The sequence below is a fragment of the Eleutherodactylus coqui genome, chromosome 11 (assembly GCF_035609145.1).
Source record: "Eleutherodactylus coqui strain aEleCoq1 chromosome 11, aEleCoq1.hap1, whole genome shotgun sequence".
Lineage (NCBI taxonomy): Eukaryota > Metazoa > Chordata > Amphibia > Anura > Eleutherodactylidae > Eleutherodactylus > Eleutherodactylus coqui.
The window spans coordinates 130,596,058-130,622,159 of NC_089847.1; the positions used below are offsets into that span (position 1 = coordinate 130,596,058).

Genomic DNA, 26,102 nt, shown 5'->3' on the forward strand with positions numbered 1-26,102 from the left:
AAAGGGAGGATGACATCACAATGAGAGCGGGAGACGAACAAGGAAGACAGGGAGCATCAGGTCAAGAGTGAAGAGGCCTGCCTACCCACCCTTACAGGGGGGTGAAGTTGTTGGTCTAGCAGCTTATGGGAGAAGTTTTGGGTCATATGGAAAGTTGTCACAGCTGGCTGCTCGAGGTGGTTTTTCCATGCCAGCATTTTACGGTTTGGAAGTACGGGTCTTCAAGCACGCTGCATAAGCGTGGTTTTCAGAGGGTTTTATCAAAGTCGGTTACAATGTTAAGGATTGTTGGAAAATACGGTTTAAAGCATGAAAAATGTTAGTAAAAGCTGTGGCTTATACGACTTGAACAAACATGGAATGTAATAAAAGCTGTGGCCTACCCCACTTGAACCAACATGGAGTGTCAGAGTTATTATGTTAATAAATTGAACTGGAAGGGCAACAGATGGTTGGTATATAAATACAAGCAGTCGTGTAAATAGCAGCCGTTCAGTATTGAACGGCCACTGTGTTAAGTCAATGGAGAGGGCCGGTGGAGAGAGAGGAGAGAAATTTCCTCCAGCTGTCGTGCCACCACCCACTGGCCGCTCTGTCAGAGACCCAGTGATACTTGCTCCTGTGTGACAGCACAGCAGCCAGTATGTGCGGGGACAATTGTCAGACATTGTTTGTGTGATATTCGTCCTGTGTAAATGGGGCTTAAGAGTAAATGACCCAATTAGGAATACTGTGGGTTAAAGCATTAGAGTAAGTTCTTGTGGATTTAATTTATTTGTTCAGATTCACTAAAGAAATGTCAAAACTTAACTCACAAACTTTCATCATGATGACACATTACCTCATTGTTGATAGTATTCCACTGAATTAAACTTTCATTGATGATAATGGCTTCTACGTCAAGTATCTGTGAAAATTGAGGTACAATGTAGGGAACAATACTTGAGATCAATGTTTGATTGACTATAATGTGGTTATGAATTTCGAAATGTTCTAAGATTGCTCCGTTCATCTGGAAAACCAGTTTACCAAAAAGTTCTAGATGAATCAAAGTATGATATACCTTTGAAATAAAAGGGGAAAAAAAAGCTATAACCACACACTGAAACATATGAAAACCGTAAAATTGAAAAGCCTCAACCAGTATATTGTACTTTTTTTTTTACACAATTGTACGATTTCGCTTGTTTGACATATAGAGTTTGCTGCAACAATGGCAATCACTATCCATAGCAGCTGCTAGGGACGAATTATAGGTAAGGCACATTGGTACCTGCCCAAGGGCCTCCACCACCCTACCTTCATGGTGGCAATATGGCGATCCTCTCCAGGTGAAAAGAGGTAGAGTTCTACCCTGGCTCCATAACACTCACAAACTATAGTTGAAAGGACTATTGTATTTCTTGCTTTCTTTCTTATATGTGGATTTTGTAGGAGGTCAAGTGGGATCCATATCCCCACAGCGTTCCAAGAGGCTGCTGCAACCCTAATAAATCCCTAGAAAAAGCTATGAGAATTTCCACAAGAGGGAAGCTGATGACCAAAATAAAACTAGACTTTCATTTACCCAGGAAAAATAATTTAAATAGCCTAGTCAAGTCAAGGTGGATTTGTAGGCACTTCTGGAATCCCAATTTACAGTATATGGAGAACTAGCCAGTTTCACCTGAAGAGTGCGACACATCTGCATCTTTCTGTGGTTACCATAGATTTAAATAGAGAGCTGCTGCCTCACCTGGCCAAATTGGGATTGGGGGACCACTCCTCTTCCAACAGCAGGCACTACATCTGGGTTAAATATCTGAGTCTGAAATCCCTAATTAAAAGTTGAAGGTGTAAAAGACTGATTTAACCGCTTATAGACAAGACTGTTTTGTACCTTAAAGGGGTTGTCCCGCGGCAGCAAGTGGGTCTATACACTTCTGTATGGCCATATTAATGCACTTTGTAATGTACATTGTGCATTAATTATGAGCCATACAGAAGTTATCAAAAGTTTTTTACTTACCTGCTCCGTTGCTAGCGTCCTCGTTCCCATGGAGCCGACTAATTTTCGCCCTCCGATGGCCACATTAGCCGCGCTTGCGCAGTCCGGGTCTTCTGCTTTCTTCAATGGAGCCTCTAGTGCAGGATGCCGGCTTCGTGTAGCTCCGCCCCGTCACGTGCCGATTCCAGCCAATCAGGAGGCTGGAATCGGCAATGGACCGCACAGAAGAGCTGCGGTCCATGGAGGAAGAGGATCCCGGCGGCCATCTTCACCGGTAAGTATAGAAGTCACCGGAGCGCGGGGATTCAGGTAAGCGCTCCGGTAAGCTTTCTTTAGGTCCCTGCATCGGGGTTGTCTCGCGCCGAACGGGGAGGGGGGGGGGGTTGAAAAAAAAAAAAAAACGTTTCGGCGCGGGACAACCCCTTTAAGGAGCTGACACCATTTGGGATTTTACCCATGGTGGTGGTTTTACTACCCTATTTTTTTTCCTTTAGCTATCAAAAATATTTTTGCTGCGTTTTTTCCCCCTTTACATGTAGGGCTAATTTTCTTTTCCTCCTGGTTTTTATTGAAATTTTCCATCAATACAAAGGGAAAATAGACAAATATGCCACTCACATTTCACATGCGGGAAGAAAATGCCCGCTAAAGTTCGCGAGTAGTAAAAATCAAAAGCAATTAAACAAGGAACACTTTAACTTAAAATAAATGAAAAGTGGGTAGGTGGAAAGACAAACAGTGGCATTGGGGTAGTGGGAAATGAGTGGGGGAGCGGAGGGAGGGGGACTACCTAACGCCTATGGAAGCATTAGCATGTGGCTGTCATAGTGGGTTCAGGGCCATCTGCTCATCCATGAAGTAGGCCAAAACATGACCCCGTCGCCAGGCAGGCATATACAGCTAGAGGCTGCAAAAATAAAGAGGCCCACGAACTCCCTGATCATATAACCAAGTCAACCAATAACTAGAGACCATTTCGTACTTTATACCAGGTGCTCCATGTCTCCAGGAATCCGTCATGGGTGCCTCTCGACCAACTGACCAGTTATTCCAAGTTGCAGGTCTGGTCAACTCTATCCTTCCATTGGGTCAAAAAGGATGAGATTTTTTGGAGCCAAAGAAGAGGGACCAGTGCCTTAGTCACGTCAAGTAAATGGACAATCAACCTGTGTTTCAGAGGATGAAACCCTACTGAGGGCTTCCAGAGAAACAAGATCTCTGGGGTGAGTGTAAATTTTGGGGAGGACTTCTAGAGAGTCGCTTCGACCTCCAGCCAAAAGGGAGTCAAAATCGGGCATTCCCACCAAATGTGTAGGTATGAGCCTATTCCCCCATCTCATCTCCAGCATTTGCGCTGCATCGCTAGACTATGATCGAAGAGCCACTGAGGCGTCCTGTACCACCTGACTAAGAGTTTGTAATGGGCCTCCTGTGAGGGAATACAAGGAGACAGGCCATAGGCCATTTTCAGGATTAAATGGATATCACCCGACGAAAGGTTAATACTCAGTTCTTTCTCCCATGAGGATAGAAAAGCTTGATAGAGATTTGTGTGGGGAGATAAATTGTTTGTGGAGGAATGCAATTCTTCTAACTGTATGTTTGTCGTTGCTTAAAGCCCTTTCAAACTCTGAGAGTGGCATCGTAGAGGTATATGACTTAAGATAGTCCCCAATCACACCTCTCACATGGGCTGACTGTAAAAAAGGAAAGGGTCTGCCCAGGAAGAAAGAACCGTAGGGCTTTCTCTGTACCCAGATGTGCCAGGGCCTGTAAATCGCCAAAGGACCTATTAACAAATTTAGACCAGAGACTCGTTAGACAGGAGTCCCCAGGGAACCCATGAAGCAAGGTAGTATGCTGAGAGGGATGATCGGGGAGGGCTTCTTGGCAAGGGTTCCCTCAGGGCATCCCAGACCTCGCAGGGACCTCTTAGAAGGGGACTGAAGCTCTTGGCTCTATATAGATTCTTCTATGGAAACCAAAGGGTCTCCAAAAAGGAGGTGCCATATGTGGTTTTGACCTTTTGTTCATAAGTGAACCTGGAGGGGGTCTCTCAATGGTCTAGTTAACTCCATCCAATAACTCAGATGAGATGCCAAATGAAAGTCGTGGATGCAGGGCAGACCAATTCCCCCCTCAGAGCCTTTCCTTATCATGAGGCTATACGCCAATCTAGGCGTAGTCGTAGTCATGCAGAAGATTCTTGATTTTAGCTATAAGGGGAGAAAAATTAGCAAGGTATAAGTCACCTATTCTCTTGGTTAGTTTCAACCCTAAGAAATCAATTGCTGATTCTGTCCAAGAGAATAAGGAATCATCCTCTTATGCTCTACGGCGGCTTGGGGGGATGGAAACAGTATCGTCAACTTGGCAAAATTGATTTTGAAATTAGAGAGGCTCTCAAACTGATCCAGGAGGGAAGTAAACCTAGGGAGACTAGTTTCTAGGTCTGTGATCGAGAATACAATATAGTCGGCAAACGAAGCACTATAGAGCTCCTGTCCCCCCATGGTTAGGCCGCGTATCTCAGGATCTAGTCTGACACTCTGAAGCAAAGGTTTTAGTGCAAGAATAAAGAGGGTAGGGGAGAGTGTGCAGCCCTGATGGGTACCATTTCTGATATCAAAAGGCGAGGATAGAGAGTCGTTGATTTTTAGTCTGGCGTGGCGATCATAGTAGAGAGAGAAAATGGCTGAAATACAGTGGGAGGGGAATTGAAATGTAGGAGTACAGCCTGCATATAGATCCAATCAATCCTATCAAAAACCTTTTTTGCATCGGTGCTTACTAGGGCTAGGGGAATTCCTTTTAATTGGGCGTACTGTACCACGTGTAAAATTCGCAGACAATTATCTCTCCCCTCCCTTCCCTTCACAAACCCGCCCTGTTCTCTATTAATCAAATTAGGAATGAGAAACTCCATGCGTTTGGCCAAGAGTTTAGCCCACAATTTGACATCTAAATTTATGAAGGAGATGGGCCTGTAGCTACTACACATCTCCGGATCATTATTGTCTTTATGGAGAAGAGTAATATGAGCTTCTTGGGCCTGTCTCGGGAGGGGACAGCCCTGTAGAAGGGAATTATAAAGTTCGGTCAGGCGTGGTACTAATACGTGACGAAGGGACTAATAATAGATAAGAAGGAGGCCATCTGGGCCTGGGCTTTTACCGGGAGGGGAGGAGTCTAAGACTCACTTCACCTCAGGTTCTGAGATTGGGACAGTCAGGGAGGGCGCTACATCCTCCTCTAATTTGGGCAGACGCGAATTTGTTAAAAAGTCCGCAATTTGCTCTCTAAGCCCGCTGGGAACGTCAGAGGGTGGGTGTGCCCTGAGATTATAAAGCTGGGCGTAGAACTTCTGGAATTCTCTAGCTATTTCGACTGTGGACGATACCCGGGCGCCCCTACTGGGGTTAATGGAATTGATTTGGTTTTTCCTACGAGCTTTCTTAATCAGAGCCGACACGTTTGCTTCCCCGATTACCTTGGGCGTAAACTACATGTTTGAGGTGAAGACACTTTTTATTAAATCTAGATTCCAGACTAGAGATGAGCGAGCGCACTCGGCCGAGCTTGATGCTCGTTCGAGCATTAGGGAGTTCGAGATGCTCATTACTCAAGACGAGCACCACGCGGCACTCGACTCAATTACATTTCCTTCCCTGAGAAATGTGCGCCCTTTTCTGGCCAATAGAAACACAGGGAAGGCATTACAACTTCCTCCTGTGATGTTTCAGCCCTATCCCACCCCCCTGCAGTGAGTGGCTGGCGAGATCAAGTGACCCCCGAGTATTTAAATCAGCCCCGCCCGCGGCTCGCCACAGACACACCCTAAGAGAGATCAGGGAAAGTGCTGTTGCTGCTGCTGCTGCTATAGGGACAGTGTTAGCATCTTCAAGAACCACAACGGTCCATCTTAGGGCCACAGCTCACCTAGTGCATTACTGTTGTGGCTGCTGTGAGCAGTTTTGCACTTTTTTTTTTAAATGTATGTCGGGCGTGCAGGCTATAGCGTTCTCAGGCTGCAGTCTGTACTTGAGTATAGGGACAGTATTGGTCAGGCAGGGACAGTTATAGTGTAGAATCCTTTCTACAAGAACCCCAACGGTCCTTCTTAGGGCCACAGCTCACCTAGTGCACTACTGTTGTGGCTGCTCTGAGCACTTTTGCACTATTTTTTTTTAATGTATATCAGGCGTGCAGGCTATAGCGTTCTCAGGCTGCAGTCTGTACTTGAGTATAGGGGCAGTATTGGTCAGGCAGGGACAGTGGTAGTGTAGAATCCTGTCTACAAGAACCCCAACGTTCTTCTTAGGGCAACCTCTGACCGTGTGCATTTAACTCCGTTGTTGCTGGGAGTTGTAGTACCTCAGTATTGCACAGCAGAGCCTGCGTGCAGCCTTCATTTAAATATTTTTCTGTCCGCACTTTGCATTGCGTCAGCTCAGTCTGCCTCTAAGTGTACGCCAAGAAACCACAAATTTTCTACAACGCTCTGTGTTATACGTGTGCTGTCTCACAAGTGCACGGTGTGCCGGATGCCCATAGATTGAAAGTGCAATACACACTGCATAGCCTCAGCCTGCATTGCATCGAAAAAAAAAGGAGATTTAAAAAAGAAATCCTTTTTACGGCTACCGGTGACCCAGTGCATTTGTCTGCATGGCCTGTGCGACTTCACGTCCATCCAAACTGCATAGTGCACAGCAAGGCCTGCGTGCAGCCTTCATTTAAATATTTTTCTGTCCGCACTTTGCGTTGCGTCAGTTCAGTCGGCCTCTAAGTGTACGCAAAGAAACCACAAATTTTCTACAACGCTCTGTGTTATACGTGTGCTGTCTCACAAGTGCATGGTGTGCCCGACGCCCATAGATTGAAAGTCCAATACACACTGCATAGCCTCAGCCTGCATTGCATCGAAAAAAAAGGAGATTTCAAAAAGAAATCCTTTTTACGGCTACCGGTGACCCAGTGCATTTGCCTGCGTGGCCTGTGCGACTTCACGTCCATCCAAACTGCATAGTTCACAGCAAGGCCTAAGTGCAGTCTTCCTTATAATTTATCTCTGGCTTCATTTTGTGTTATATTACCGCTGGCAGCCACCAACTGCGCGGCAATAATTCACAAACATTTTTACACTGCTCTGTCTCGATTCTTATTCCAGCATGCTGAGGGGTAGGGGTAGGGGCAGAGGACGTTGACGCGGTTGCGGTTGAGGACGCGGAGTCCCAAGTGAGGGTGTGGGCATAGGATGAGTTCCTGGTCCAGGTGAATTGCAGCCGACTGCTGCGGGAGTAGGAGAGAGGACAGTTTCTGGGGTCCCCAGCTTCATATCACAATTTTTGGGTCCTCGTCGTAGACCTTTATTAAAAAATGAGCAGTGTGAGCTGGTCCTGTCGTGGATGGCAGAAAGTGCATCCAGCAATCTATCGACCACCCAGTATTCTACGCCGTCCACTGCTGCAACTCTGAATCCTCTGGCTGCTGCTCCTCCTTCCTCCCAGCCTCCTCACTCCATTACAATGACACATTCTGAGGAGCAGGCAGACTCCCAGGAACTGTTCTCGGGCCCCTGCCCAGAATGGGCAGCAATGGTTCCTCTCCCACCGGAGGAGCTTGTCGTGACCGATGCCCAACCTTTGGGGTCCAGGGGATGAGGCTGTGGACTTCCAGCACTTTAGGCCGTGCTGAAACTACTCAGCTTAGGAGAGAAGAGGCACACGGCCCACGAACTGTTGCACGGTCTGTCAGAGCAGACCGACCGCTGGCTTTCGTCACTGAGCCTCCAACCAGGTATGGTCGTGTGTGACAACGGCAGTAACCTGGTGGCGGCTCTGCAGCTCGGCAGCCTCACGCACGTGCCATGCCTGGCCCACGTCTTTAATTTGGTGGTTCAGTGGTTTCTGGAAGGCTATCCACACTTGTCAGACCTCCTCGGCAAGGTGCGCCGGGTCAGCGCACATTTCCGCAAGTCCAACACGGACGCTGCCACCCTGCGCACCCTGCAACATCGGTTTGAGCAGTATGAGCAGCGTAGAGCTTTAGTGGAATACCAACTCCAACATGGGCGGCGAAGTGGGAGTCAGCCTCCTCAATTCTTTACAGAGGAGTGGGCCTGGATGGCAGATATCTGCCAGGTCCTTGGAAACTTTGAGGAGTCCACCCTGATGGTGAGCGATGATGCTGCAATCATTAGCGTCACCATTCCCCTGCTATGCCTGCTGAGAAGTACCCTGCAAAGCATAAAGGCTGATGCTTTGCGGGCAGAAACGGAGGCGGGGGAAGACAGTATGTCGCTGGATAGTCAGAGCACCCTCGTGGAGGAGGAGGAGGAGGAGGGGGGGGGGAGCCTGAGGAGGAAGAGACAGCTGGGCCCACTGCAGAGGGTAGCCATGCTGCTTGCCTCTCATCCATTCAGCATGTATGGCCTGAGGAGGAGGAGGAGGAGGATACTCAAAGTGATCTTCCTAGTGAGGACAGCCATATGTTGCGTACAGGTACCCAGGCACACATGGCTGACTTTATAGTATCAAAGGGAAAAAGCTAACTTTGCGCTCGTTCGGGAATAAGGTATTTATTAAAATACAGAGCGACGCGTTTCGGTGAAAAATAATCACCTTTTTCAAGCTCAATAAACAAATTATACATTGACATACATATATGCAATCCAAATAAACACTTCTTGATCTATACCGGCCGTTTACATGCCGAAAGCAATCAGTGAAGTGTGATCATTAGGGGCGGGAACAATTCTTGCTGACGGAACGTACAGGTGACATAAACGTCATCAAGTTAGTACGTGACATGGAACGCATTATGCGTGTCACGTGTTTTAAAACAACTTTATTGATAGCCAATTAACTGCAAACAGAACGGCAAAATACCTAGCGAATCGCACACTGTGCCAAATGCGGCAAACTGTGGGGGATTAAAGGTCTTTTACTAAAAGCGGTCCTGGATATCGGTGTCAGCAGGGTCTATCGGTTGATTCTCCCTGCACGGCACCAGATGAGTGCTTTCCGATTATATGTAAGGTAGCACTATTCTGAAAATTCATTGAAGAAACCTGGCACATTCCTGAAACTGTCTTTTATGGCTGACTTTATGTTAGCATGCCTTTCTCGTTACCCTCGTGTTAGATGCATTCTGGCCACTACGGATTACAGGGTGTACACACTGCTTGACCCACGGTATAAGGAGAACCTTTCCACTCTCATTCCCAGAGAGGAAAAGGGCTTGAAAGTGATGCAATACCACTGGGCCCTGGTGGACAAACTAATGGTAAACTTCCCATCTGACAGCGCTAGTGGCAGAAAGCGCAGTTCCGTGGGCCAAGTAGAAGGGGAGGCGTGGAGATCAGGCAGCATGTTCAGCGCAGGCAGGGGAACACTCTCCAAGGCCTTTGCCAGCTTTATGGCTCCCCAGCAAGACTGTCTCACACCTCGGCAGTCCAGGCTGAGTTGGAGGGAGCACTGTAAGAAGATTGTGAGGGAGTACGTAGCCGATCGTACCACTGTCCTCCGTGACGCCTCTGCTCCGTACAACTACTGGGTGTCAAAGCTGAACACGTGGCACGAACTTGCGCTGTATGCCCTGGAGGTGCTGGCTTGCCCTGCCGCTAGCGTCTTGTCAGAGAGGCTATTTAATGCAGCTGGGGGAATCATCCCGGACAAGCGTACCCACCTGTCAACTGACAGTGCCAACATGCTTACATTCATAAAGATGAACAAAGCCTGGATTTCCCCAGACTTCTCTTCCCCACCAGCGGAGAGCAGCAGAACCTAAAGATTATTTTCGCTGCAACCACAGATAAAAGCACTCTCCTCTATATTACCGGTTAAACGGGGCATTTAGCTTTGTCAATCTTTCTCTGACATTAGTCCTCCTCCTGCTACTCCTCCTCCTCCAGAAACAACATGTCATCGCGCTGAACAGCCAATTTTTCTGCGGCCCAGAAGGCTCATCTTCATCTACCATTTTTTTTTACAATTTTTCTAAGTTTCAAAAGTATTGAGACTGTAACATGAACCAATTTTTTTAACAGGGCTACCTCCAGGCACTGTTACAAATTAAGCAACAGTGAGCTGTATCTTTAAAAAAATGTTTATGGGTTTCACCTGCCCTCTCGGTTGATAAATTTTTCAGAGTTACACTTGTACTCTTGGTACATTAATTTTTGGGGCCCACGCCTACACTCTTATCCAATTAATTTTTCCAGCCTTCGCTTACGCTCACGGTATCCCAATGTTTCAAAGGTTGGCCTATACTTTTACTACAGAAATTTTACTGGGGTCTGCCTGCCTGCCTATAGCTCTGCTACAAGACAGTTACAGGGGTCTGCCTATACTGCTGCCACTTACATGTTACAGGGGTCTGCCTATACTGCTGCCACTTGAATGTTACAGGGCTCTGCCTATACTTCTGTATAGGTGTCTTCCTATACTGCTGCCACTAGGATGTTACTGGGGTCTGCCTATACTGCTGCCCTGTTAATATTACTGAGGTTTGCCTATACTCCTGCCACGTAAATGTTACAGGGTCTGCCAATACTACCGCCAAGTAAATGTTACAAGAGTCTGTCTATACTTCTGCTACAGAAATGTCACTGGGATCTGTCTTTAGTGTTACTACAGAAATGGTGCTGGGGTCTGTCTATACTGCTGCTACAGAACTGATACTGGGGTCTGCTTATACTGCTGCTACATAAATGTTACTGGGGTCTGCCTATACTTCTGCCACATAAATGTTAAAGGGGTCTGCCTTTACATCTGCTACAAGAATGTTACTGGGGTCTGCCTATAATTGTGCCACGTAAATATTACAGGGGGTCTGCATATACTTCTGCTACACAAATGTTAAAGGGGTCTGCCTATGCTTCTGCTATATAAATGTTTTAGGGGTCTGCTTCCACTGCTGCAACAGAAATGTTACTGGGGTCTGCCTATACTTCTACTACAGGCATGTTACAGGGGTCTGCCTATGCTTGTGCTACATAAATGTTACAGGGGTCTGCTTATACTGCTGCTACAGAAATGTTACAAGGGTCTGCCTATACTGCTGCTACATAACTGTTACAAGGGTCTGCCTATACTTCTGCCACATAAATGTTACAGGGGGTCTGCGTATACTTCCGCTACAAAAATGGTACTGGGGTCTGCCTATGCTTCTGCTACATAAATGTTTCAGGGGTCTGCTTTTATTGCTGCAACAGAAATGTTACTGTGGTCTGCCTATACTTCTGCCACATAAATGTTACAGGGGTCTGCCTATACTGCTGCCACTTAAATGTTACAGGAGTCTGCCTATACTTCTGCTACCAGAATGTTACTGGGGTCTGCTTATACTTCTGCCACGTAAATGTTACTGGGGGTCTGCATATACTGCTGCTACACAAATGTTACAGGGTTCTGCCAATACTGCAGCTACATAAATGTTACAGTGGTCTGCCTATACTTCTGCTAATGAAATGTTACTGGGGTCTGTCTATACTGTTACTACAGAAATGTTAATGGGGTCTCCCTAGACTTCTGCAAAATAAATGTTACTGGGGTCAGCTTGTACCTGCCTGGCAGTTTTAAAAAAAACAAGAATGTCTAGGGCATGACCTGTGGGCCACAGCCAACATGTATTTCCTCTCACGTAACCACAGCTATCCGGGGCACTGTAATTGGATTTCTTTATGTACCATCTGTGTGTTCCTGCTAGCCACCCATGCTGCGGGTGCACACAGACTTCCCATAGAGGTGTTTTACCTGTCTGTCCCCAAAACACTGACAGACTTTGGTAGGGTGCAGAGTGCAGATGGTTTACCCCTTGCGTTGTCAATGAGGTATCCGACACCCAAACAGAATGAGTAGTCTGTGGACACATGGAGTCCCCATTGCTATGTCACTCGCAGCACCTTGGGCCACACAAGGTGTTTGCTGGGACAGAGGCTGACCCAGGGCCAGCTCACATACTTCTCACACAGAGTATTGCAGCATTGTGGAGATGTGTAGAAGTGCTGGGCTGGCAGCTGAGTCTCCTTTATGCCCACGTTTGCAGCTCCTGATGGAGGTGGCACAGGATTGGAATGAAGATGGAACGTCAATTTCTCATCGATCCTCTACAGCATTGCGGGCTATCGCCCCCCGCCCCCCTTCAATGAGGGTCGCTACCTGGCCCTGCCAACCTCTGCAGTGTGTGCCTCCGGTTCCTCCTCATGGCAGACGCACTTATAAATAGACATGAGGGTGGTGTGGCTTTGAGGTCAGCGTGTGGCATGAGGGCAGCTGAAGGCTGCGCAGGGACACTTTGGTGTGTGCTGTGGACACTGGGTCGTGCGCGGGGGGGGGGGGGGGGGTTGGGCAGCATGTAACCCAGGAGAAGTGGCAGCTGAGTGTCATGCAGGCAGTGATTGTGCTTAGTTGGAGGTAGTGTGGTGCTTAGCTAAGGTATGCATTGCTAATGAGGGTTTGTCCTAAGTAAAAATTGTTGGGGGGGGGGGGGAGGCACACTCTTGCCGCTATTGTGGCTAAATAGTGAGACCTGGGTGCCTGAGATGCAGCCCAGCATGTTGCACGTTTCCATCACTTTCTTGGGTTTTCCAGATTTTCACAAAATAAAACCTTAGCGGAGCATGGGTAATATACAAAAATGCTCAAGTCGCCCATTGACTTCGAGTGAGTAGCAATTGCTGTCACTCCACCACAAGGACTGACATGCCGCCGTTTTGTCTTTATTTTCTTTGATTTTAAGTTCTTTGTCCTGACCTAGGGGCTAGTCCCCTTCAGCTACTCACTCGAGTTGCATTATCAGTCTATTTAGCAACTTCAGATAGTTTCTTATCATTTAGGTAGCTGCAAATCTATCTTGAGGACTTTAAGGGCTTAGGTTATTGATAGCATCTGACGGCTTATATATCTCTTTTTGATCTCATCTTGTACTTTGAGGATAATTTTGTCCTCTTAATGACCATTACCGTGACCATCATTGCCACGTCATAGGTCATTCTTTTCTGATTTTTGTAAATTGCGGTGCACTGGAATTCTTCGCTGCATTGCATTTACATTTAGAGACAGATCATTTTGGCGACCACTGGTCCATGATTATCAGTCCTGGACTATGTGTGGCTTCCACACTTTATAAAAATTTAGCCACAATCCAACCTTTTGGTTGGAACTAGCGCATTGTAACCCCTGAGCAACCCACCAGTTGGGAGAAACGCGTTGGGTAACGCGCATTTTTGCTTTAAGAGCAAACTCCTTATGTGCAAGTCCTTCCCACTATACGACGCACATTAGGATACCAGATTTAGAGTGATTCTACTTTATTTGATCACTTTTCTGGATCTATGATCAATGTTGTACATCAATTGAGCTTCATCACATGACTCGATTTCCCATTGTTCATATTTCAGAAGTGGCGGTTGCTGTCGTTTTTTAAGGTTGAGTCCTATTATACGACTCCAACCTGTTTGGTCACTAGTCACTAGTGGCCTTCTTAATCCTAATCTTCCCCTTATTTGTTTGTATTTGTTTTGTTCTTCTTTTAAAGGAATTTAATAAAAGGTATTTTTTAATTTTATTAGTTTGGAAGGTCCTAGCAGCAGTTACTGAAGCAACCACCTACAATGCTCTTTGGAACGTCTCTTACTTAATTGGTAGCAAGAATATCTTTGCTAACAGTTAGATTCAATTCTTTACATGCACAGTCCAATTTAGATTAGCCTCTGCTGTGGAGCTTCACTCAGACTGCACTACAATATCCACTTGTTACTCACAATTCAGTTTCGTAAGTGATACCTGGAAGGATGCATGTGGGGACGATTCATCAGCAGGATAGCTGACAAGCACTGTTCCCACCGGAGGTGAGAAAACAGAGTACTCAGAGGGTCCTTGTACAACTTATCCTCTCTGTCTAGCTTCACCCCTCTTCCAAGAGCTCATGACACGGAAATTCCTCTCACAGCGTGGACTGGCACAAAAATCAGCATTGCCCAAAAATGGCAGGGTGGGTTAAGATTCCAGGAGCTCTCTCTGTAGTCTTTGTCCTGAGCTCACATGTAACTCTTCTCCCTTCCTGCTCCAAGAGACAACTCACTCTCCCAGCTGTCGGGTCCCTTCCACATTCCCGAGGGTTTGTGCAAAATCTGCTGAGGGTCTTCTTCATAACCAAAATCACATCTCATCTGTACAATTTAACTCTTATATCTCTGCATAGCCTGGGCTTATGCAAGATTTTGCAAAACTAAGACTGCAATACAAGATGCAAACAATAAATGTTATTTTGCATGTGAATAATATGCTTTATGCAATCACATGACATCTTTGCACTGGGGTGTAATAGGGACACTACACATTGCAATAGTAGCCCCAACAACACTGGCTCTAAGCCAAATGGGTGTAGATTCATAACAAATCCATATCCAATGCCTTGACAAGTACAATATTTCACTAGACGTGTCTATTATGTCTTAGTGAATTATTCAGGAATATTCATAAAAAATATTAGAATTACTTATGCAAGCAATATATGCCCATAACTATTTATCATCTATGGAGTAACAGAACCAGCTATGGCTATAATAAAAGGAACACGTAAGGGAGAACTGAAGAAGACAAACATTTTAAAACACTGTAACTTTCACTATAACTTATGTTCTCTAAATGGAGACGACCGACTCACCAGCTGTTTTATGCCACTAAACATATTTCTATCACTTACCTGGAATTGATAGGATGCGTCTGTTCTAGACCGGTTGTCTTGGGAATAGTGTATTTGATGTAGAGCGTTGACCATAATGTTCACTGCATTAAATACTGGGTCATAAAGTGTATCATGCAAGTAATTCCAGGTATCCTTAATCCGCTCCCGTCCTGTGCAGTTGTGTAGGGATATATCATAAATCTTTCCATAAAATGTATCTTTTTCTTTTTTTCCTGATGCGCAGTGGAATATTGTCATCCACAGGTTCTCAAGTAACAGGTCTTCCGGATAGTTTAAAGGATAGAAGCCATCAATGAAATGCTTTAGTTCTGCATTATGTTTTGAGAATGCGTCCAGGGACAAGCTTCCATTGAAGATCTCTGGATACTTCTCAATGAGAACAATATTTGGTCCCCAGGAAGGAGTGAAGATCATGGTCACATGACTGAGCCATTTACTTATAGGAGATTCGAATATCTGATCATGGTAGGTTCCACAAAGTATAATCACTTTAACAGGAATAATTTTAATTGCCTCAATGACCTTTTGATAATTAGTGTTCATACTCTGAAAAGCTTTAATCATATCTGTAACTATAAAAGCTACACAAATCTTATAGTATGATAGGAATCGCATTAATAAGGTGGATTCTCTCTCTCCGCTCTCGTTATTAGACGTAATAATCCCAACCCAATTCCATTCAAATTGTTTCAGAAGTGAACATAAATGCCCATACATTTCATAATCTCTTGGAACTGTCCGGAAAAAATGTGGGAAAAGATGTCTTTCACCCAAGACATTGTCTGTTGCTCCATAACTGATCTATAAAACAAAAAATGGGAACAGGCAGTGGAGGAAAGAAACGGAGGAGAGTGAGCTTCCATAGAGATGAGGACACAAACTACAAAAATGTCATATAATAGTAATCTTTATTGCCAATATATTCTGCAGTGCTTTACAATTAAGAAGGTACATGTAATCAGACCTTACCTAATAATAAACTAATAAACAACTCAAACAATAGGAGTGAGGGTGCTGCTCACAAGAGCTTACAATCTATGAGGAAATAGCAGTTACACCAAGATAAAAAGTGCTAGTTCTGTCCAATAGTTGGCCATCTTTTATATTAGGGTAGTATACGTTAAACTGTATGAGCCATCACCGGTCAATATCTGTGCATGTACAGATATGGGGTGAATTAGGGTGTACAGAGTGTGCGGGATACTGACGGATGACTGGAATAATGTAGAAGAGGGGTAAATGGAATGTGATAGGAGGGCCTAAAAAGTTGTGTTATAGGGCATGTTTAAACGTGAATATTGCTGATTACCTTGATTGTCCAGAGTAACACATTGATGAGAAGTGCTGCAGCATAAAAAAAGCATTGAAGACTGAAGTGAGAGGTTTGGATTTAGGAGACTATTAGTCTTAGATCATTGACAGAACAGAGAGCATGGGTACCGTGGTATACAGAGATGAGCGCGGAGATATAGGGTGGTGCAGCACTGTGTAGAGATTTATGGATGAGAGTAGTGAGTTTAAATTGTATTCTATAGTGGATTGACAACCAGTACAGAGACTGGTGGAGGGGAGAAGTAGTGGTGCAGTGACTGGCATAGGGTGGAGGCATGGGTGTAGTAATTGACCCAAGGTGGAGGCAGCAGTGCAGTGATTGGTTCACAATGAAAGCATCAGTGCAGTGACTGACACAAGAATGGGGCATTGGTGCAACGACTGGCACAGGGTGGAGATATAGGTGTAGTGACTGGCACAGGGTGGAGGCAGCAGGGAGGTCTAGCACAAGGTGGAGGCACTGCAGTAGGATAGAAATATTCTGGATGAATTGGAAAGGGGAGAATTTAGCAAAGGAAAGAACGATCTGTAGAGAGTTATAGGAGTCAGGATGAGAATGGCTCAGGTCAGAGGTGTAATGTGAAGCTTCTGGGCCCAGTACAAAATATGTAACAGGGCCCCCAAGTATAATGCTTTATTCATAGTACTAGGCTCCCTATATGGACAAAAGAGGCCAGATGGGCCCCTCAAGGCTCCTGGGCCCAGGGGCAACCGCATTCTCTGCACTTCCTATAATTACGCCCCGAGCTCAGGTCAACAATAGGATGTTTCGATGTTTCCACAGTGAGGAAAGGGCGGATTCTGGAGATGTTTGTCAAGTGCAGGTGACATGAGCAAGCAATATTATCAGATACAGTAAGGAGCAGAGGAAAAACACACCCTAAATATCACATCTGAATTTCTACTTATAGACAGGTCACACCAAGTACCAGCCACAAAATACAACACAACAGATCATTCCCTTAGGCCTTAGTCAGACGGGCGTTTTTTCGCGCGATTTGCGGATCACATGACGGATGCGCATCCGCAAATCGCGTGACCGGTGCGAGCAAGTCGCCCGCAAATCGCCCGAAAATCTGCTCCTAGCCGCGTTTCATTAGAAACGGGCCAGAGCTGTCCAGCGCATTGCATTCAATGGAGACGGCAATAGAGCCGCCTGTATTTAAAGCAATGTGCTGCGGGCGAGCCCGGGATGAATTGTCGGGAAGGGCTTAAATATATAAGCCCTTCCCTGCAATTCATCCTAAAATGTGTAAAAATAAAAAAAAATTGTATACTCACCTTCTCCCGGCAGCCGAAGCTCCGCGCGGCCGTCCTGCAGTAGGTGTGAAGGGGGTGTGAGTCAGACCTGCCCCCTGATTGGCTCAGCGCTGAGATGCAGCAGTCACTCACCCATTCATGAATTCATGAATGGGTGTGTGAGTGAAACCGGCCTCTGATTGGTCAGGGCTGTGACCAATAAGAGGCAGATCATTCAGCAGGCGGGGATTTTAAAGCCCCGCCAGCTGAATAGTGCCGAGAAGCAGTTCAGGAGAACTGACAGCGGCCGCGGCTGGACTCCGGCTGCAGCGGAAAGGTGAGTATACAATTTTTTTTTATTTTAACACATTTTAGAATGAATTGCAGGGAAGGGCTTATATATTTAACCCCTTCCCGACAATTCACCCCGCGCATGCCGGCAGCCCATTGCTTTCAATGGAGCGGCTGTATTGCCGCTCCATTGAATTCAATGGGCAAACATCGTTCTTCTCTGTCACAGCTGTTACAGCTGTGGCAGAGAAGAATGATTTGTCTTCTATATGTTCTCAATGGGGTCAGCGCTGCTGCCGCTGGCCCCATTGAGCGCATATAGAGAAGAGAACAGGAATCGCAGATCGCAGATAGGTGCGATCTGCGATTTTTTGTTCTATAATTTATCGGACGAGCGCATAAAAAGCGCTCATGTGTCCGATACCATTGCAAAGCAATGGTTTTATAAAATCGCCGGACGCATGCGCATGCGCAAATCGCGGCTAAAAACGCCCGTCTGACTAAGGCCTTACTGGAAACGTGTTTTTGCAAAAAATGACAGTCAAAAATTGGCCAAAAATCTGGATACGTAACCGTTTCTCATGTCTATGACCAATTTCTATCTACATGCAACTCAAATAAAGTAACCTACAACTTAACTTGCTTCACCATATTCACTGTCCTTTTTAGCTGATGTTAACTTTTAAAGTTTCCACCCCTCCAATGGATTTCATCCACATCAGTCCCTCTTCTCCTTTCATCATCCATGTACACCTCACAGCCTGTTCAAGTTTTCAAATTACCTAAATCCATCTTGTTCCAATGTGTAAGACATAAAATGCTTTCATATATCATTGAAGCCTCTGCTCTCTCTATTCTCCTGCTATCAGCTACAGGGGACATTCCCACTAACCCTGACCCAACTTCTTCATCTTCTGCTAATTTCAATTTCTTACCTGCTGAATCTGACTGCTCATTCAGTGTATCATTTGCTTTGTTTTACTTCTTGTACTTTTCTTCTTTCTGTTGGGGTTGTTCAGGGTTCAATTCTGGGTCCTCTACTCTCTTCCATCTACACAGCCCCTATTGGACAAACTATTTGCAGATGTGGCTTTCATTACCATCTCTACACTGAGAGCTTAGGCAGAAAAGAAGGTGAACAAACCGTGCTCTGAGCAAGACATTTCAATTCTTCATAAGGAACTTTTCTGGGAAACACATTTCAGTGCCGTATCGGCACCTTCATCTGGCCTTTGACAATAAAGAAAAAGCAGCAAGCAGATTCAAAAGACACAGGCAAAAACAGCGATTGATGTAATCTGGATCTCTTTAAAATTATTCTTGCTACATGTAAACTTAGCTCTCTTTACTCACCACTGGATATTTATACACTGCCAGTAGTCGGGATATGGGTATGGTAGTGATTGAACCCTGGTCCCCAATAAACCCAGCTAATCTCTGATTCTTTCTGCAGGAGTAATTAGGGATGATCCCCCCGGGTCCTGATAACACCTGTAATACATTTTTTATCGCCTTTCGAGGATTTGAACATGAGTCATAAATGTGATATCCAAGAGTCATGTTGGGTAAAAGTCTTGGGTCTTTGTTCAGTTGGTCAATAGCAAAAAGAAAAATTTGAAGATTTCTGTAGAACTGATGCAGCGGCCTGTCAGAGAAAAACAACCAATTGTAAATTAAATATATAGTATATATTATGTGTACTGTACAATTGTTGATAAATAGAGATGAGTGAGCACACTCATCCGAGCTTGATGCTCGTTCAAGCATTAGGGTACTCTAGATGCTCGTTACTCGAGACGAGCACCACATGGTACTCGAGTCAATTCCATTTCCTTCCCCGCATGTTTAGCGCCATTTTCTAGCCAATAGACATGCAGGGAAGGCATTACAACTTCCTCCTGTGATATGCCAGCCCTATCCCACCCCCCTGCAGTGAGTGGCTGGCGAGATCAAGTGACTGCCGAGTATTTAAAGCGGTCCCGCCAGCGGCTCGCCTCAGACACGCTGGCAGAGAATAGGGAAAGTGCTGCTGCTGCTATAAGGAAAGTGTTAGTGTAGGATCCTGTCTTCAGGAACCCCAACAGTCCTTCTTAGGGCTACATCTGACTGTGTGCATTACTGTTGTGGCTGGCTAGGAGCAGTAGTGCACAATTTTTTTTTTCATCTCAGGCTGTGCAGGCCATTACGGCTATAGCGTTCTCAGTCTGCAGTCTATTATACAGAGTATAGGGAAAGTGGTGCTGAGATAGGGATAGTGGTAGTGTAGAATCCTGTCTACAAGAACCCCAACGGTCCTTCGTAGGGCTACATCTGACCGTGTTCATTTTACTTGGTGGCTGCTGGGAGATGCAGGGCTACCATTTTTGTATTACGCATCTAGGCCTGTTTGCAGCCTTTCATAATATTTTTTTCTGTCTGGAGTGTGCAGTAAAATACCGCTCTCACTGTGAAAGTGCACGCAAATAATTTCTAGCCGGCTGCGAACAAACTTAGTAATACAGTTCTGTGTCTGCAGTGAATTAGACGCAGAGCGTTGGGACACAGCCACTTCTAGAGGGAAAGTGATATACACTATACAGTCCCTACCCTCTGTGCAAAAATCCTAAAGCTCCTTTGTTGTGCTACATCTCACCATGTGCATTTTACTTGGTGACTGCTGGGAGTCGTAGTGCTTCCATTTTTGTATTACGCAGCTAGGCCTGTTTGCAGCCTTCCGTAATATTTTTTTCTGGCTGGAGAGTGCAGTAAAATACCGCTCTCACCGTGAAAGTGCACTCAAATAATTCCTAGTCTGCTGCGAACATACTTATTTATACCATTCTCTGTCTGCAGTGAATTAGACCCAGAGCATTGGGACACAGCCACTTCTAGGGGGAAAGTGATATACACTGTACAGTCCCTACCCTCTGTGCAAAAATCCTAAAGCTCCTTTGTTGTGCTACATCTGACCGTGTGCATTTTACTTGGTGCCTGCTGGGAGTTGCAGGGCTACCATTTTTGTATTACGCAGCTAGGCCTGTTTGCAGCCTTCCGTGATATTTGTTTCTGGCTGGAGTGTGCAGTAAAATACCGCTCTCACTGTGAAAGTGCACGCAAATAATTCCTAGTCTGCTACGAACATACTTATTTATACTGTTCTCTGTCTGCAGTGAATTAGACAGCGGTCTCACCGCTAAATAGTACTGTAATATTACTGGGACCACTGCAAAGTATTTGAGCTCAGCCGCTGTGCAGAGCGTCTCACAATACCATTTCCATTAGTGGGGTTGAGATCTCCGCAGTTACCAGCACTATCCACTGGCTTTAGAGTCTTCTCCCACTCCACACAGCCTCTATAATCTACAAGTCTCTGCGAGCAGTAAATTACCCTTAGGTATTAGCGCAAGACAGCGGGTTACATTTTTCTAGTCACAGCATAGAGCCTCCGCTATCTACAAGTCTCTGTCTGCGGTGAATTAAGGCCCAGTTGTCAGTGCTGTACAGTGGGGTAATTTATTTGGGCGCGGCTCTATTCGTAATCCGCCATGATGAGGAGTAGGGGTAAGGGTCGAGAATGTGGACGTGGATGTGAATGCGGATGTCCAAGTGAGCGTGTGGGCACAGGCAGAGTTCCTTGTCCAGGTGAATCACAGCTGGCTGCCACGGGATTAGGAGAGAGGCAAGTTTCTGGGGTCCCCAGCTTCATATCACAATTTATGGGTCCACGTGGTAGACCTTTATTACAAACAGAGCCGTGTGAGCAGGTCCAGTCGTGGATGGCAGAAAATGCATCCAGCAATGTATTGACCACCCAGTCTTCTACGCCGTCCACTGCTGCAACTCTGAATCCTCTCACTGCTGCTTCTCCTTCCTCCCATCCTCCTCACTCCATGAAGATGACACATTCTGAAGAGCAGGCAGACTCCCAGGAACTGTTTTCGGGCCCCAGCGCTGATTGGGAAAAAATGGTTCCTCTCTCACCTGAGGAGTTTGTCGTGACCGATGCCCAACCTTTTGAAAGTTCCCGGGGTCCGGGTGATGAGGCTAGGGACTTAGGGCAACTGTCTCAAGAGCTTTCAGTGGGTGAGGAAGACGATGATGATGAGACACAGTTGTCTATCTGTGAGGTAGTAGTAAGGGCAGTAAGTCCGAGGGAGGAGCGCACAGAGGATTCGGAGGAAGAGCCGCTGGACGATGAGGTGACTGACCCCACCTGGTTCGCTAAGCCTACTGGGGACAGGTCTTCAGAGGGGGAGGCAAGTGCAGCAGCAGGACAGGTTGGAAGAGGCAGTGGAGTGGCCAGGGGTAGAGGCAGGGCCAATGCGAAGAATCCCCCAACTGTTTCCCAAAGCACCCCCTCGCGGCAAGTCTCCGTACAGAGGGCTAGGTGTTCAAAGATGTGGATGTTTTTCAGTGAGAGTGCGGACGACCGACGAACAGTGGTGTGCAACCTGTGTCGCACCAAGATCAGCCGGGGAGCCACTACTACCAGCCTCACCACCACCAGCATGCGCAGGCATATGATGGCCAAGCACCCCACAAGGTGGGACGAAGGCCATTTACCGCCTCCGGGTCACACCACTGCCTCTTCCCCTGTGCCCCAACCTGCCACTCAGATCCAAGCCCCCTCTCAAGACATAGGCACGAGCGCCTCCCAGCCTGCACCCACACCCTCACCTCCACTATCTTCCACCCCATCCAGCAATGTCTCAGCACAGTGTTCAGCTGCGCTAGCACAAGCATTGGAACGAAAGCGCAAATACGCCGCCACGCACCTGCACGCACAAGCTTTAAACATGCACATTGCCAAATTAATCAGCCTGGAGATGCTGCCGTACTGGCTTGTGGAAATGGAGGCTTTTTAAAAAACATGATGGCGGCAGCTGTCCCGCGCTACTCTATCCCCAGTCGCCACTATTTTTCCCGGTGTGCCATCATAACCCTACACCAGCACGTCTCCTGCAACATAAATCTGCCCTCACCAACGCAGTTACTGGGAAGGTCCACTTAACCATGGACACGTGGACAAGTACTGGCGGGTAGGGCCACTATATCTACCTGACGGCACATTGGGTGAATTTGGTGGAGGCTGAGACTGAGTCAGAGCCTGTAACCGCTCACGTCCTACCGACACCCAGAATAGCGGGTCCTATCTCGGTGCTGGTATCTACGGCGGTTTATGCCACCTCCTCTAAACCCTCCCCCTCCTCCTCCTACGCAACCTCTGCCTCTCAATTAATAAATGTTAGCACATCTCTAGCAGTCGGTATGGCGCGACGTGGCAGCACAGCGTTGGGAAAGCGTCAGCAGGCCGTGCTCAAACTACTCAGCTTAGGTGACAAGAGGCACATGGCCCCCGAGCTGCTGCAGGGTCTGAAAAAGCAGACCAACCTCTGGCTTTCACCGCTGAGCTTCCAACCGCGCATGGTCGTGTGTGACAACGGCCATAACCTGGTGGCGGCTCTGCAGCTTGGCAGCCTCACACACATGCCATGCCTGGCCCACCTCTTCAATCTGGTGGTTCAGTGGTTTCTGAAAAAACTACCCCCACTTGTCTGACCTGCTCAGCAAGGTGCACCACGTCTACGCACATTTCTGCAATTCCAGCATGGACGCTGCCACCCTGAGGACCATGCAATGTTGGTTTCAGCTGCCAGAGCACCCACTGCTGTGCGACGTGCCCACATGCTGGAATTCTACGCTGCACATGTTGGCTAGGCTGTACGAGCAGCGTAGAGCAATAGTGGAATACCAGCTGCAACATGGGTGACGTCGCAGTAGTCAGCCTCCGCAATACTTTACTGAGGAGTGAACATGGATGGCAGATATCTGCCAGGTCCTCGGAAACTTTGAGGAGTCTACCCAGATGGTGAGCGTCGATGTGGCAATCATTAGCATTACCATCCCGCTGCTTTGCCTGCTGAGAAGTTCGCTGCAAAGCATCAATGCTGATGTTTTGAGGTTGGAACAGGAGACGGGGGATGACAGTATGTCACTTGATAGCCAGACCACCTTCATGTCTATATCTCAGTGCGTTTTGGAGGAGGAGGAGGAGGGGGAGGGGGAAGAGACAGCTGGCCCCACTGCAAAGGGTACTCATGCTGCTTGCCTCTCATCTGTTCAGCGTTATGGGCTGAAGAGGAGGAGGATCCTGAAAGTCATCTTCCTATTGAGGACAGCGATGTGTTGCGTACTGGTACCCTGGCACACATGGCTGACTTCATGCTAGGCTGCCTTTCCTGTGACCCTCACATTAGACGCATTATGGCCAATATGGATTACTGGGTGTAAACCCTTCTTGACCCATGGTATAGGGAAAACCTTTCCACTCTCACTCCTGAAGAGGAAAGGGGTACGAGAGTGATGCAATACCCCAGGCCCTGGCTGAAAAAGTGATGCTAAAGTTCCCATCTGACAGGGCTAGTGACAGAAGTCACAGTTCAGAGGGCCAAGTAGCAGGGAAGGAGCAGGGATCAGGCACCATGTCCAGCGCAGACAGGGGAACACTCTCCAAGGCCTTTGCCAGCTTTATGGCTCCCCAGCAAGACTGTGTCACCGCTCCCCAGTCAAGGCTGAGTCGGAGGGAGCACTGTAAAAAGATGGTGAGGGAGTATGTAGCCGATCGTACCACTGTCCTCTGTGATGCCTTTGCTCCATACAACTATTGGGTGTCTCCAGGCTGCCTCCAGGGTCTGTTACAAATTAAGCAACAGCGAGCTGCATCTTTAAAAAATGTTTATAGGTTTCACCAGCCCTCGTGGTTGAGTAATTTTTCAGGGGTGCACTTGTACGCTTGGTGCACCAATTTTTCTGGCCCTCGCCTATACTGTTATCTAGCTAATTTTTCCGGCCTTCACCTACACTCTTGGTTACCAATTTTTTTTCATGGGTTTGCCTATACTCTTGCTTCAGAAATGTAATTGGCAAAAAAGAACCACGGCACTCACTCGACCCCACCAGAAAAGAAAACTTGGGGGTGGGAGGGGACAGAGAGAAATTCAAAAGGTTTCCTTCTCTGTAGCGAAAATATTCATGCAAAGCCAGCAACGGGGCTATGGACCTAAGCCCCTTCCACGATTCCAATACAATAGCAAAGCTGTGGCAGCATGTAACTAGTGAAAACACGGTTCAGACTCCATGTTCCGTGTTTTCACTAGTTTGTTGGCTTGAAAAAGACCTTGTTTGTAGGTCGAAACGTCGCCTCTTTTAAAACTGTGAAACAATAAAATATGCTCCTTTAATCAAGAAGCTATTTTTTGCATCATTACATGCTGCCACAGCTTTGCTATTGTATTGCTTCAGAAATGTTACAGCGGTCTGCCTATACTTTTGTTACAGAAATGTTACTGGGGTCCGCCTATGCAGTTTCTACTTAATGGTTTAAGGGGTTCACCTATACTCTTGCTACAGAAATGTTACTAGGGTCTGCCTATACCTTTTCTACTGAATGGTTTGAGGGGTCCGCCTATACTCTTGCTACAGAAACGTTACTGGGGTCAGCCTATAGTTTTGCTACAGAAATTTTACAGGGGTCTGCCTATACTTTTGCTACAGAAATATTACTGGCGACCACCTATACTCTTGCTATAGAAATGTTACTGGGGTCCGCCTATGCTCTTGCTATAGAAATGTTACTGGGGTCTGCCTATACTCTTGTTACAGAAATGTTACTGGGGTCTGCCTATGCTCTTGCTACAGAAAGGTTACATGGGTCTGCCTTTACTTTTGCTACAGAAATGTTACTGGGGTCCGCCTATGCAGTTTCCACTGAATAGTTTGAGGGGTTCGCCTAAACTTTTGCTACAGAAATGTTACTGGGCTCTGCCTATACTCTTGCTACAGAAATGTTACAAGTGTCTGCCTATACCTTTTTCACTCACTGGTTTGAGGGGTTTGCCTATACTCTTGCTACGGAAATGTTTCTGGGGTCTGCCTATGCAGTTTCTACTGAATGGTTTGAGGGGTTCGCCTATACGTTTGCTACAGAAATGTTACTGGGGTCTGCCTCTACTCTTGCTATAGAAATGTGACTGGGGTCCGACTATACTCTTGCTACAGAAATGTTACAGGGATCTACCCATACTTTTGCTACAGAAATGTTACTGGGGTCCGCTTATACTCTTGCTACAGAAATGTTACAGGGGTCTGCCTATACTTTTGCTACAGAAATGTTACTGGGGTCCACCTATACCTTTTCTATTGAATGGGTTGAGGGGTTCGCCTATACTTTTGCTACAGAAATGTTTCTGGGGTCCACCTATACTTTTGCTACAGTAATGTTACTGGGGTCCGCCTATTTAGTTTCTACTGAATGGTTTGAGGGGTTTTCCTATACTTTTGCTACAGAAATGTTACTGGGGTCCACCTATACCTTTTCTACTGAATGGTTTGAGGGGTTCGCCTATACTTTTGCTACAGAAATGTTTCTGGGGTCCACCTATACTTTTGCTACAGTAATGTTACTGGGGTCCGCCTATTTAGTTTCTACTGAATGGTTTGAGGGGTTTTCCTATGCTTTTGCTACAGAAATGTTACTGGGGTCCACCTATACCTTTTCTAC

At 46.5% G+C, this 26,102-nt stretch overlaps 1 protein-coding gene across 1 annotated transcript in view; it reads right to left on the reverse strand.

Moving 5' to 3' along the window:
- Nucleotides 1-15,265, reverse strand: part of LOC136581792 (vomeronasal type-2 receptor 26-like) — a 30,719-nt gene extending 15,454 nt beyond the window's left edge. The window contains exons 1-2 of the mRNA XM_066582414.1: nt 14,699-15,265; nt 842-1,063 (exon numbers count right to left, since the gene is read on the reverse strand). Of these exons, the coding sequence (XP_066438511.1) occupies nt 842-1,063; nt 14,699-15,265 (789 nt within the window). The remainder of the gene's footprint in view (nt 1-841; nt 1,064-14,698) is intronic.
- Nucleotides 15,266-26,102: the final 10,837 nt, after the last annotated feature.